The 13,541-nt window shown below is 35.6% G+C and overlaps 1 protein-coding gene across 1 annotated transcript; it reads left to right on the forward strand.

The window, feature by feature from the left end:
- Positions 1–5,638: 5,638 nt before the first annotated feature.
- LOC123552787 (heat shock 70 kDa protein 12A-like) lies at positions 5,639–7,465 on the forward strand. Its single transcript, XM_053542108.1, has 2 exons — positions 5,639–5,840; positions 6,135–7,465. The coding sequence occupies exons 1-2, from the start codon at positions 5,639–5,641 to the stop codon at positions 7,463–7,465; spliced, it is 1,533 nt and encodes a 510-aa protein (XP_053398083.1).
- Positions 7,466–13,541: the final 6,076 nt, after the last annotated feature.

Below are 13,541 nucleotides of genomic sequence, written 5' to 3' on the forward strand. Positions count from 1 at the left end.
TTTATTATTATCTTTTTCAAACGGGTGTATTAAAATGTTTGAAGTATGTATTCAAGAAAAGTGAACTTTAACATACAAGAGGACCATGATGGCCCTATATCGCTCACCTGAGTTCATCCATGCAGTCTGATCATGATCTGCACTGTTTGCTATTTAGCCAGTATTGGTATCTTTTTGGTTAGTACCCCCTTTAACAGCTAATGGGACTGTCCAAATTGAAAGATGGAAAAGCTTGTTATAGAAATTTAGCAGGGTAAGGGTTAACTAATACATTCTGTATGACCAGTGCATACTTTTTTTGGCTGATACTTTATCTGGTGGTTTTCAAAATCTGAGTTTTTTGGCACAGGTTTATGCTGGTGCTCAAGACCAACACCTGACAAACTAAGAATCTTTAACACATCTAAGTGTCAGGGGAAAACTCACTTTACTGGTATAAGATACGACATATATATGCAAGAGTTCTGATCCGTTCATAATTACTTGCACTGTGGTACAACCTGAACTTGTCCATACCTGAAGATTAAGTCAACATTTTATAAAACAGTTTACTGACATGTACATAGCGGAATATATTGAATAGTACAGTATTTTTCATTCACTAAATGAACGATAAATCATGATAAGTGTGACAAGTCTCCCGTCTGTTAAGTTTATAGATAGAGTAAAAAAAAAAGATGATATGGTAAAGCAGAGGACTTGAACCCACAACCCTGAGATTAGTTCCAGAACGCTTTCTCCGCACAGCTAACTTTGCATATGCGACATGATGATGTTAATTTATTGGTTTTTAGCTCGACTATTCATAGAATAGTGAGCTATTGCACTCGCCCATGCGTCGGCGTCGGCGTCGGCGTCTGCGTCCGCGTCCGCGTCCCGATTTTGGTTAAGGTTTTGTATGTAAGCTGGTATCTCAGTAACCACTTGTGGAAATGGATTGAAACTTCACACACTTATTCACTGTGACAAACTGACTTACATTGCACAGGTTCCATAACTCTATTTTGCTTTTTTACAAAATTATGCCCCTTTTTCGACTTAGAAATTTTTGGTTAAGGTGTTGTATGTAAGCTGGTAACTCAGTAACCACTTGTGGGAATGGATTGAAACTTCACACACTTATTCACTGTGATGAACTGATCTACATTGCACAGGTTCCATAACTCTATTTTGCTTTTTTACAAAATTATGCCCCTTTTTCGACTTAGAAATTTTTGGTTAAGGTTTTGTATGTAAGCTGGTATCTCAGTACTTACTAATGGGAATGGATTGAAACTTCACATACTTGTTCACTATCATGATCTGACATGCACTAAGCAAGTCCCATAACTCTACTCTCTTTTTTTGTAAAATTATGCCCCTTTTTCGACTTAGCAGTTTTTGGTTAAATATTTGTATGTAATCTGATATCTCAGTATCCACTAATTGGAATGGATTGAAACTTCACACACTTGTTCACTGTCATGATCTAACATGCACTGTGAAGGTCCCATAACTCTACTTGGCATTTTTACAAAATTATGCCCCTTTGACTTAGCAGTTTTTTGTTAAGTTTTTGTATGTAAGCTGGTATCTCAGTATCCACAAATTGGAAAGGATTGAAACTTCACACACTTGTTCACTGTCATGATATGACATGCAGTACAGAGGTTCAATACCTCTACTTTGCATTTTACAAAATTATGCCCCTTTTTCAACTTTTGTATTCATTCAAATGACAAGGCTGTTGAATAGTCGAGCGTTGCTGTCCTCCGACAGCTCTTGTTCAATAGTTATATCATTATTATAAATTTCAAAACTGTATCTTAAAACAACAAGAAAGTAGGCCAGTAGGTCAAATTTAAGGTCACTGAAAATCAGTTTTAAGATCGGTGTGCAAAAATTTCAAGGCTGTATCTAAACAAACAAGAAAGTAGGTCAGTAGGTCACATTCTTGGTCACTGAAAGTCAGTTTTAAAATCGGTGTGCAAAAATGTTTATGTCATCCAAATTTAAAGGCTGTATCTTAAACAAGAGGGCCAAGATGGTCCTAGATCGCTCACCTGAGAAACACACCATAACAGTGTAAACTGTTTGACCTAGTGATTTCATGAAAACAAAATATTCTGACAAATTTTCATTAAGATTGGACCAAAAATGTAGTCTCTTAAGTGTAAACAAGTATTTTCTTCAATTTGACCTAGTGACCTAGTTTTTTAGCCAAGATGACCTACACTCGAATCTGACATAGATTTGATCAAGGCAATCATTCTGACTAAATTTCATCAACCTCAATTGAAAAATACAGACTCTATCGCATACAAAACGTTTTTCTTTGATTTGTCTTAGCTACCAAGTTTTTGACCCAAGATGACCGATATTCAAACTTGACCTTACTTTCATCAACGCTATTATTCTGACCAAAATTAATGAAGATCAATTGAAAAATTCAGTCTCTATTGCATACACCAGGTTTTTCTTTGATTTGACCTAGTGACCTACTTTTTGACTCTAGATGACCCATATTCTAATTTAATCTAGATTTCATCAAGGTTATCATTCTGACTAAATTTGATGAATATCTAGTATAAATTCAGCCCCTATTGCATGCACAAGGTTTTTCTTTAATTTGACCGGGTTTTTATATAGACAAACATTCTGATTAAATTACATGAAGATACGGTGTAAAATGCAGCCCCTTGTTGCATACACAAGGTTTTTCTTTGATTTGACATAATGACCTAGTTTATAAAACCAGATGGTCCATTTTCAAACTTGGCCTAGATTTCATCAAGACAATCATTCTCACAAAATTTCATGAAGATCAATTGAATAATACAGCCTCTGTCGCATACACAAGCTTCTTCTTTGATTTGACCTAGCGACCTACGTTTTGATATCAGATAATCCATTTTCAAACTTGGCCTAGATTCCATCAAGGTAATCATTCTGACCAAAATTCACAAAGATCAATTGAAAAATACAGCCTCTATCGCAAACACAAGTTTTTTCTTTGATTTAACCTAGTGACCTAGTTTTTGACCCAAGATTACCCATTATCAAACCCGGCCTAGATTTCATCAAGGCAATCATTCTGACAAAATTTCATGAAGATCAGTTGAAAAATACAGCCTCTATCGCATACATATGGTTTTTCTTTGATTTGACCTAGTGACCTAGTTTTTGATCCCAGATGGTCCATTTTCAAACTTACCCTCGATTTTATCAAGATAATCAAAGTGACAAAAATTCATGAAGATAAGTTGAAAAATACAGCCTCTATCGCATACAAAAGCTAAATGTTGACAGACGACAGACGACAGACAGACGCCGGACATCGAGCGATCACAATAACTATAATAGCTAAAAACAAGGAAGTAGGTCAGTAGGTTAAGGCTACAGTCAAGTGACCCCTAATTACTTGGGGTTATAAGGTAATTATAACTAAGTCTAGGAAATATGATCAGATAATTTTTGAAGTATTTTTTCCTGTATAACTCATATAAAAACTATGTGACCATCGGGATGGGGCCTCTTTTCACCCAAGGGGCAAAATATGAACAATCTTGTTAGACAGCCATTAGGCAATGCTACATACTGGATATCAAAAGCCTAGGCATTGAACTTTCAGTCAAGAAGATTTTTAAAAGTTTTTCCTATGAAAGTCTATGTAAAACTTGGGACCCCCAGGGCAGGGCCTCTTTTTACCCCAGAGGCATAATTCGAACAATCTTTATAAAGGACCACTAGGCAATGCAACATACCAAAATCAAAAGCCTAAGCCTTGCAGTTTCGGACAAGAAGATTTTTACATTTTTTTCCTAGATAAGTCTATGTAAAACTTGGGACCCCTGGAACGGGGCCTCTTTTCACCCCAGGGGCATAATTTGAACAATATTGGTAGAGAACCACGAGGCAATGCTACATACGAAACATCAAAGGCCTAGGTTTTGTGGTTTCAGGCAAGAAGATTTTTATTTTTTTCCCTCTTTTCACCCCAGGGGCATAATTTGAACAGTCTTTATAGAGGACAATTAGATGATGTCACATGCCAAATATTGAAGCTCTATGCCTTGTGGTTTTGGACAAGAAGATATTCAAAATTTCCCTATATAAGTCAATGTAAACCATGTGACCCCCAGGGCGGGGCCATATTTGACCATAGGAGGATAATTTGAACAATCTTGGTAAAGAATTACTAGATGATGCTACCTACCAAATATTAAAGCCCTATGACCTGTGGTTTTGGACAAGAAGATTTTTAAAGTTTTTCCTTTCGGTTGCCATGGCAACCAGAGTTCTGTATAGAATTCAAATCTTTGAACAATTTTTCAAGAAGACCATCTACGAAACATCCCTGTGAATTTTCATCAAAATTGGCCAGGTGGTTTAGGAGTAGATGTTGTTTAAAGGAGAGTATGGACGGACGGATGGACGCCGGACAATAGCCCACCCTGACCAGACAAAAAATACCTAAATGTTCGATCTCCAAAAGTGACATTGACCTTGCACATGATACATCAATTTGTGCCAAGACATTTTAAAGTCCCTTGATGAATGGCTCAGTTATGAGATAGACAATAAACAGACCATGTCAACCTTTGACTTCCTGGTATGACCTTGAACTTGCAGCAAGGGATCTGGTTCTTGCGCATAACACATCAACTCATTATAGGGAGAATTTGTGCCTTATAATATCAAATTTCCTTGATGACTGGTAGAGTTATGGACCAGACAAGAAACAGAACATGTTAACCTTTTACCTCTCGAAGTTATCTGCCCTTAAACCTGGATTTTTCTTCAAATTTGCATATTCAAGGGCAGATAACTCCTGAACAAGCATGGTGACCTTCAATTTGTTTTCATAATTCTGTTTCTAACATGACAGTGTGTTCAGATACAAAATTTGAAAAATTCTATTATTGAGAAATTGTTTACCTAAAACTGCCGCAACCGTCCTTAAGACGCAAGTCAAATAAAATATTTTATGTATTTTGACATTTTTATCTCTTGAAAAGATCAGAGGTTATTTTTTCCAAAGTTCTAAACTATTCAGATTTTCAGTTTTATGTTTTCATGTTTATTTATCATGTTTATTCTGTCAGGTTTAGAAAGGTTCTATTATACAGTATAACTCAAATTACGGCATTTTTCCAAAACTTTTTGTCTTACCATCATGCAAATTTACTTAAGATAAAAACATTTAGATAACTAAATGATATGTCAGCTTGAGGTAAATTCAATATCTGGTAATGCAAATACAATGTATACTGTGTTTTGCATATTGGTTTATACACAAAAGTTGCAGATACCAGACACTTTTAATCTTTAGTACGGAAAATTGCAATGAGTTTCTTGTATATACACAAATAAGAACTAAAAAGCTACACATTTAGTGGATGGAATACAGAAAATGAAAATGACAGAAATAATAGTGACATCATTCTTAAAGTCTTTAATTTTTGGGATTTTCTTGATATACTCCTTTAAAGGTAATAATTTTAAGCTTCAGTAACTGAAACAGGATTTGGCACAAGATGCTGCACTACAACAATTTTAATGGTTTGCTAAAATAGGAATTGTTCCTAATACATTACAAATTTGCGGTTAAGGAGCTTGTGTAATATTTACATTTATCTGCTTTAATTCTAATAACAAAATGGGGAGTAACCCTAGCAAAAATGAACAAATAACAAGATCTAGTCCAAAAAGTGAAAGTACAGATCAAAATGTATCAAAAACAGAAACAGTTGTTGACGGGCCTTTAGTTGTGATAGCAATAGATTTTGGAACAGTACATTCAGGATTTGCATACTCATTTAAAGGTTATGAGAATAATGTCAAATCAGCAACACATGGGGGTATGCTTGAAGAAGACCGGGTACCAACCGTTGTTTTACTGAATTCTGATAAAACATTTCACTCTTTTGGATATCAAGCGCAGATAAATTATTGTGGTTTAGAGGAAATCGAAAGAAAGAGCTACTTCTACTTTGAAAATTTCAAAATGGCATTATATAAGAAAAAAGTTATTTCTCATAATATGACAATTCAAGACATAACTGGCAAACCAGTCAAAGCAATGAAAGTATTTTCTATGGCAATTGAAAATTTAAAAAAGATTTCAATGAAAATAGTGTTTCAATCTATATTAGGTTTAAGAGAGTCTGACCTCCAATGGATGATAACTATTCCAGCTATTTCCAGTGATTCTGCAAGACAGTTTATGCGCGAGGCAGCTAGGGATGCAGGGATTCCTGAGAACCAGCTACGTTTGGTCCTGGAACCAGAAGCTGCTGCCCTGTATTCCCAGAAACAAACAATGCTAGATTTAGATTTAGTCTGTCGTCAACAAACATTGCTAGATGACGACAGACTTCCTGTTGGATTTAAGTACGTCCTCGCTGATCTTGGTGGTGGCACATCTGATTTTTGTGTACATGAAGTTCTAGGGGGTAGTAAACTCAGGGAAGTGTATAGAGCAACAGGAGAAATAGCAGGAGGGATTGATGTTGATGCTGAATTTGTATCTTGTATGAAAGAATTAGTAGGTGAGCAGGTGTGGGCCGAGTTCCAATCAAACTATACCTCGGCTTATATAGATTTAATGAATAACTTCCAAAAACAGAAACAAATATTTTCATCTTCTAATAAAGCAACAGAACTAAAAATTGAAAATGCCCTTTTGTATGTTTTAGAAGAAAGGAAGGAACTTTCTTTGCCAGTCAAAATCAAAGAGTCAAAGAATGCTGAGAAAATGGAATATTTTCCTATTGAAGCAAGGCTTAACATACACTGTGACCTAATGAAGCTATTCTTCAAGCCTTCCATTGATAAAATTGTTAAATTAGTGAATACAATACTTGAAGAATGTACTGGAGATATTAATACACTACTGCTTGTTGGAGGTTACAGCGAATCTCCATATCTAAGGGAGAGAATTCAGTCTGAGTTCAGTAATATGAGAGTTGTCCTTGTAGAAGATGCTAGACTGGCTGTGTTAAATGGAGCAGTGTTGATGGGCTGGAAACCTAGAAACATCATACAACGCAGGTCAAGGTTTACATATGGATTTGTTGTTAGAGTGCCATTCATAGATGGAAAGCATCCAGAGAGTCATAAGATCTTACATAATGGACAGTTTTGGTGTAGCTTGGTATTTAGGAAGATGATAGAGAAAGGTCAGATAGTGGAATATGGACAAACATTCATACATGCAGGATATTGTACAGCCAGGAAACCAGAACAGAAACGTAAGGAGAGATATACATCACTGTGGAGATCTACAAGAAAGAATCCTCAGTACTGTATAGAGCAAGATGAGTGTAGTGTGGTAGGAGAGATTGTGAAGAAACCTCCACCAGACGGATGGCCTGACTGCTGGGATACTGAGACACATCTCATAGTGGGGGAGACAGAGTTCATAGTGAAAAATTTCAATCTTACAACAGGTCAGGAGTATGAAGCTCAAATGAACTTTCTATGAATTATAATCTTCAACATATATAATTATTTAAAGTAAATATGAAACTAACAATTCATCATCTTTACGAAAACATGAGTGGAAAACATTTGTCAATTTCTTACAAAACCAAATTAACTGATGAAATGAATAATTATACAGAGGAATTCTACAGAATCTAAACCATTTTTACATAACCTTTAAACGTTATCATTGTAAAATGTTATAAATTGTTCTTGTTTTCATGAAGTTAACAGGAATTTTGCTGAACCATTGGAGTAAGCTTCAACATAAATTGAGCTGAAACGGTGACAACAAAATATAGCCAACGGCCATTTGTAATCCCGCTCGAAAGTAGTTGAGATATATAGCCACATATACCAAACTATTCCTTGGTCTAAGACAAAACAATACATATATGTATCTCTTCTGGGGACCGCGACTGGATCCGGAAATGACGTCATCAATATGGCGGCCGGTTACGAAAATAATACTGCTGAATAATTTCTGAAAAAAAATCAGCAAAAATGCTTATAATATCGAATATCATGTCATTAAACAAGCCAATGGGACATTTCAAATATCTTTATTTACACTTTCTAAGGAAACAATATATCCAATTTATTTTAACTGTTTTGTACCCCGCCCACTTAATTTACAATGCATTTTTACACGTCGTTTCTACCTCTTGAATTTAACTATTTTCGACTATTCTTATGGTGTTGAATTTGAAATAAGTTAATTTCCGAAAGTTACAAGAATTATAACATACAATGTGTAAGGGAATATGTTACCAATACCTGCTTTTAATAAGTACCTAGAAGGAAAGGAATTTGAAATGCAGTACAAACCAATGTCGGCACAAATAGTTGTCTATACTTTTAATATAAGATTATGCGCAAATTGTTTGCAAGTTCATTTTGATTAGATTTAAGCATGATCAAGACGCTAATGCCAGTAGAAGTTTAACAGATTTTTTGTTAATTGATTCAAGTGCTAAATTCATGATAGTCTTCTTAATTACTCTGAATTACTGGTTAATTATATTCATTAAGACTTGACATCAACACTGAAAGTGTTCTACTTAATTCGTCTTCAGCCCCGCGATAACAAAGCTATCTACAAACACATATTACTCATTATCCCTGCATTTAAAACGTTCTGAGTTTATTATGGGCTTTCCGCAATTACGTACAGCTAACTGCAGAAGGAATGGCATCAGGGGCAGGGGGTAGTCATTTCACTGTTATTTTTTCATCATTCCTTCTCTGAAACGATTTCTCAAATGATCCGATATGTGATACACTCTGCAACGCCTCTTTAAACCGTAACACTGCAGCAATGCATGTATAGTTTAGAACATGATAAATACGCGAAAAAAGTAAAGCATATAGACAGAAAGCTCAAGAAACGTGAAATAAAGGAAAAGAACGCAGTGCGGCAACGCCTTGGAACGGTCAGTTGTAAAACAACGCCGGTGTGCTTCAAACAGTATTTTGGCAACAAAGCTCACACTATATCCCCACCATAATACAATGATAGAACAGTATACATAATCTTATTCACGAAAGGGAAACTAAAGGCACGTTATGTGAAAAACAAAAATGATTGGGAAAATATCAATATCAATCCTTTAGTTTTATAGAGTTCATTTAATATTATCACAATAGAATTCCACTTACGCTGGTGCTAAAGGGCGTGAAGGTATTTCACCTTTCTAAACATTTCATAAACAAACTAAGTCAAATCGAGTCTTCTATAATTTTGATTAGTTGAGTTCTATACTTTCAAGGGATCTTCTTGGAGCTTTTAACAAACCATTTGCGCATGTTCTCCATGCCGTTTCAAAAACCACAACAACAGCAGAATATTATTATTAAGGATCCGACGAATCAGGAAAGCAAAAACATATCAAAGCAGCTCAGCATTAGTGGGCTTTAAGAACTATCATGGCGTCGTCTACCTCTTAGACACGATCAAATAGGAAAATCTAGCATCCAGCTGACAAAGGACTGAACACCAAATATGCAATATATCTCGAAATAAGTTGGTCAAAACCGCATATGATAAAATATTTCATCATTTTACCGAATACATTTGGAAAAATTTCCATTGAATTGATAAATAACTGTTGGTTGTTTTGATACACTAAGTAACAGAAGTGTTTTAAATTGCTATTAAACGTTAAAAACACACACTGAATTACGATACTGACATTAAGTAGAATATTCTCGCAGTTGATAATAGCGGTATTTCTGCAAAAGGACATATTGATAACGTTCATTGAATTCTTGAAAATCGCTCTTGCAAAGATGACGATTACATAAATATAAAGGAAAGGGTATTTATTAAACGTCGCATATAACCGACAGACATCGTGACCTACAACTTTTGTGAGAAAAACTACGCATCAAGTAACAGATACCTACCTGGTCCGAAATATTTCAAAATATTGTATGGGGAACACCCCCGCCCCATCTAAATGGAATAAAAGCTTGGGTAAATCAGCAACAACTGATTGTCCGTATTTGAAAACATCATCAAGAATGCATGGATTGTATAAAAATGCGTTTATTTTAAGCAGTTTCTTTGTCATTCATTAGATTATTACGTAAATAGGTATAAAAAGTAAAGAAATCATATGAAACAACTAACAGCACACCTTGTAATTGTTGGATTTTAATTTTTCTAGGAATTCTTTTTTATAGTTTGCATATACATGTACTTTGTCGAAGTATCGTTTCACGCGGGGTAAAATATCAGTAAGACATGAAGTTATACAATAAAATAAATTAGTATTGTTACATGTAAAAGAGCTTAACTTATCTACGAAACGAGCTTAATGTGATTGTATATGCAATTAAGGAGCCCATCATAATCTTGCTGATCATTTATGCGAACTTTGAAAATTATACAAACTTCAGGATTTGATTAGTGGCCAAATCCCGTTTATAAGAAGGACTCAAGTTGAAGGTTTAAGTACTATAAATTTCCTTATGTAAAACGTAAATATACTGTAGGCGTTAAACGACGATGACATCATAGAACACCTAGTATGCTGGACCAAAACGTACATAGAGAAATCTTCTAATGATTACTTCCGTAGATGTCTTTAACTCAGATTTACGGGAAGTATGTATCAATTGGATTTATCAATTTTAACTGGAAATCTGATTTATCAATTTTAACAGGAAAATCTGCACTATGAAATAGTTTACGATTTAAAGCTGTTATATCATTAGAAACAACATTCTTAAGATTGCACCATGTAACAGATATTTTTTCTATTGATTTTGCGTTCTGACCACATTGTCGGGGCGTTAAGCCAATATGACACACTCATACAGATAACAAGGGTATATAGATATATATAATTATGTTATTAGACTATGGAAGTGACACAGTATTAGACTACATGTATATTTATTTTTAATCGAGCATACTGCGCCATTTAACAGAAATTTGCTCACTTAATATCTTTATTTAGTCATTTTCGCCATTTTCTGATATTTATGGATATTTTTTTCATTTAAGCATAAATAATTCCATCTTATTTTTCATAAAAGTGTTTTATCTGCTAGAATAAGCATTATCTTCACTAAATATATTGATTTTACAATCTTAACATAGTTTTAAAAGACGTTGTCACCTGTAATTATTCAGCAGTCATACATTTTCTGCCTTTGTTATTTTCTCTTTAGCCGCCATATTTATATCGAGTGTCTGGAAAGAGATACATGGGAAATTACGATAACTCACTTCAATCTACAATGTGGTATAGGTCTTTATATTTCTCAATATTTTTCTCACGGCGGCCCATATTCCCACAAATCGACGTGTACTTATAGTGTTGGCCAATCTACACATCTGTAATTCAACTTCCTTATATGATTTCTTGTGAAAGAATAGTCCTTATAGATATTCCCAAATACAATTTTTATTAAATATTTTTCAGTTAGTTATCAAAATATTAGAGTGAAATATATCTGGTATTTTCAAAGTGAATCAATATATATTGTACTGATAAGAAATTATAAAATGGGTAAATTTAGTGAAAACATGAAATAAGAAGAGGGACAAGGGGGCTTTAGGTCGCTTACCTGAGTAACACACCAAGGCAGTGTAAACATGTTTGATCTAGTGACCCAGTTTTTGACGCCACATGACCCAGTTTCAAACTCATCTGAGTTTTTAAGGAAATAAACATTCTGACCATGTTTCATGAAGATTGTGGCCTCTTTAGTGTAAACAAGATTTTTCTTCCATTTGGTTTGTGTCCCAGTCTGACACAAATTCGTCTGAGATTTCATAGAGACAAATGTTCTGACCAATTTACATTTAGATTGGACGAAAAATGTGGCCGCTTGAGTGTAAACAAGCATTTTCTTTGATTTGACCTAGTGACCTAGCTTTTGACCGCACATGACTCAGATTATAATTCATCTAAAATTGTATTGAGACGAATATTCTGACAAGGTTTTGTGAAGATTGGAGCAGGAATGTAAACACGCTTTTCCTTTGATTTGACTTAGTGACCTTGTTTTTTGCCCCTCATAACTCAGATTCGAAATCATCCTAGACTTTCTCCTCTTGGACCGCCGAGACGTTCACGTCGTTGAGAGGGAACATATGTCGCTAACTGGGTCAACATGTATATTGTCACGTATATTGTCACATGACCTAGTTAGCGACACATGACTACCATCGGCGGTAGTGGCCTTAGAAAGGTTACAAGACCCATGTTCTGCTGGTCAGCTAATATGATGTTGAGCCTTTCTCCGGGAACCGGGGTGTTAAGATCTGGCGGACATCCCCCTGGATTGACACCAGAGTAACACCTTTGGTATCACCAACCGGACTTGTCAACGACGGGATGAGGACTTCTAAATGTCAACACTTCGGACAAGGCAGTTGCTCGGGGCGAAGAACAACGCTACACCACGTTGCAGAAAACTGGTGATTCGGGGCCCCATGACACCCTCCAGAATCGACACCGGATTGCCATCCCCGAGGGTTTTTATCTGGAAAGTGTTTCCCTCAGATGGTTCTCGACGAACGGAAGAAGACAAGTACGACGCCGGGTCATCGGGGATTCGGACACATTGGCAAGCTGCAGATGGATCGACAAGACGTTTTATTTAACCTTAGAAGACAGGAACGGAGTATACCCAACTAAGCAGAAGACATGGGAACAAAAACTTTAGAGACTTAAATAAGATGTCGTCAAAAATCAGGGAGTCATCGAGTTGTACTGTGAGACGACCAACTAAGAAGATCTACAATTTAGACGATTAACAACGTAGAGATCATCAACTTAGACGATTAACAACGCAGACAACATGACATGAGATGATAAAAACTTAGAAGACGTAAACCTCAGAAGATAACAACTTAGAAGATGTAAACCTTAGATGAATGCTCGCCCAGATGGAGGATTCTCCGGTGGACACACACACACACACACACGCACGCACGCACGCACGCACGCACACACACACACATCCTAGACTTTGTAATAACAAACATTCTGACCAAGTTTTATAAAGATTGAATGAAAAATGTGGCTCCTAAAGTGTAAACAAACATTTTCTTTGATTTGACCTGATGACATAGTTTCTAACCCCACGTGACCAAGATAAAAGCTCAATCGAGGATTTTATAGGGACAAACAATCAGATCAAGAGTCATGCACATTAGTCGAAAAATGCAGCCCCTATTGCACAGACTAAATATTTTTAATTTGATTTGACATAGTGAACTAGTTTTTGATGATATTCAAACTTGACCTAGATTTGTTCAAGACAAACAATCTACTGACGTTGCAGGAATATCCAGTGAAAATGCAGCCCCTATTGTATACACAATGGTTTACTTTGATTCGACCAGGTGACCAAGTTTTTGACTCCAGATAATCCATATTCAAACTTGACCAAGATTTAACCAAGAAGATCATTCTTACCAAATTTCATAAATATCCAGTGAAAAATGCAGCCCCTGTTGCACATGTGTTTCTTTTGTTTGTCTGGGTGACCTAGTTTTTAACTCCAGATAACCTTTATTCAAATATTTAAAGTTGACCTAGATTGTATCAAGACAAACA

Source organism: Mercenaria mercenaria, chromosome 4 (genome assembly GCF_021730395.1).
Source record: "Mercenaria mercenaria strain notata chromosome 4, MADL_Memer_1, whole genome shotgun sequence".
NCBI classification, from domain to species: domain Eukaryota; kingdom Metazoa; phylum Mollusca; class Bivalvia; order Venerida; family Veneridae; genus Mercenaria; species Mercenaria mercenaria.

What these genes read in the sequence shown, in the direction of transcription:
- LOC123552787 (XM_053542108.1), top strand. Translation starts at nt 5,639, where the DNA reads ATGGGGAGTAACCCTAGCAAAAATGAACAAATAACAAGATCTAGTCCA. An exon ending in CAAATCAGCAACACATGGGG is followed by an intron (nt 5,841 to 6,134) that starts GTATGCTTGAAG and finishes AATCTATATTAG; the next exon opens with GTTTAAGAGAGTCTGACCTC.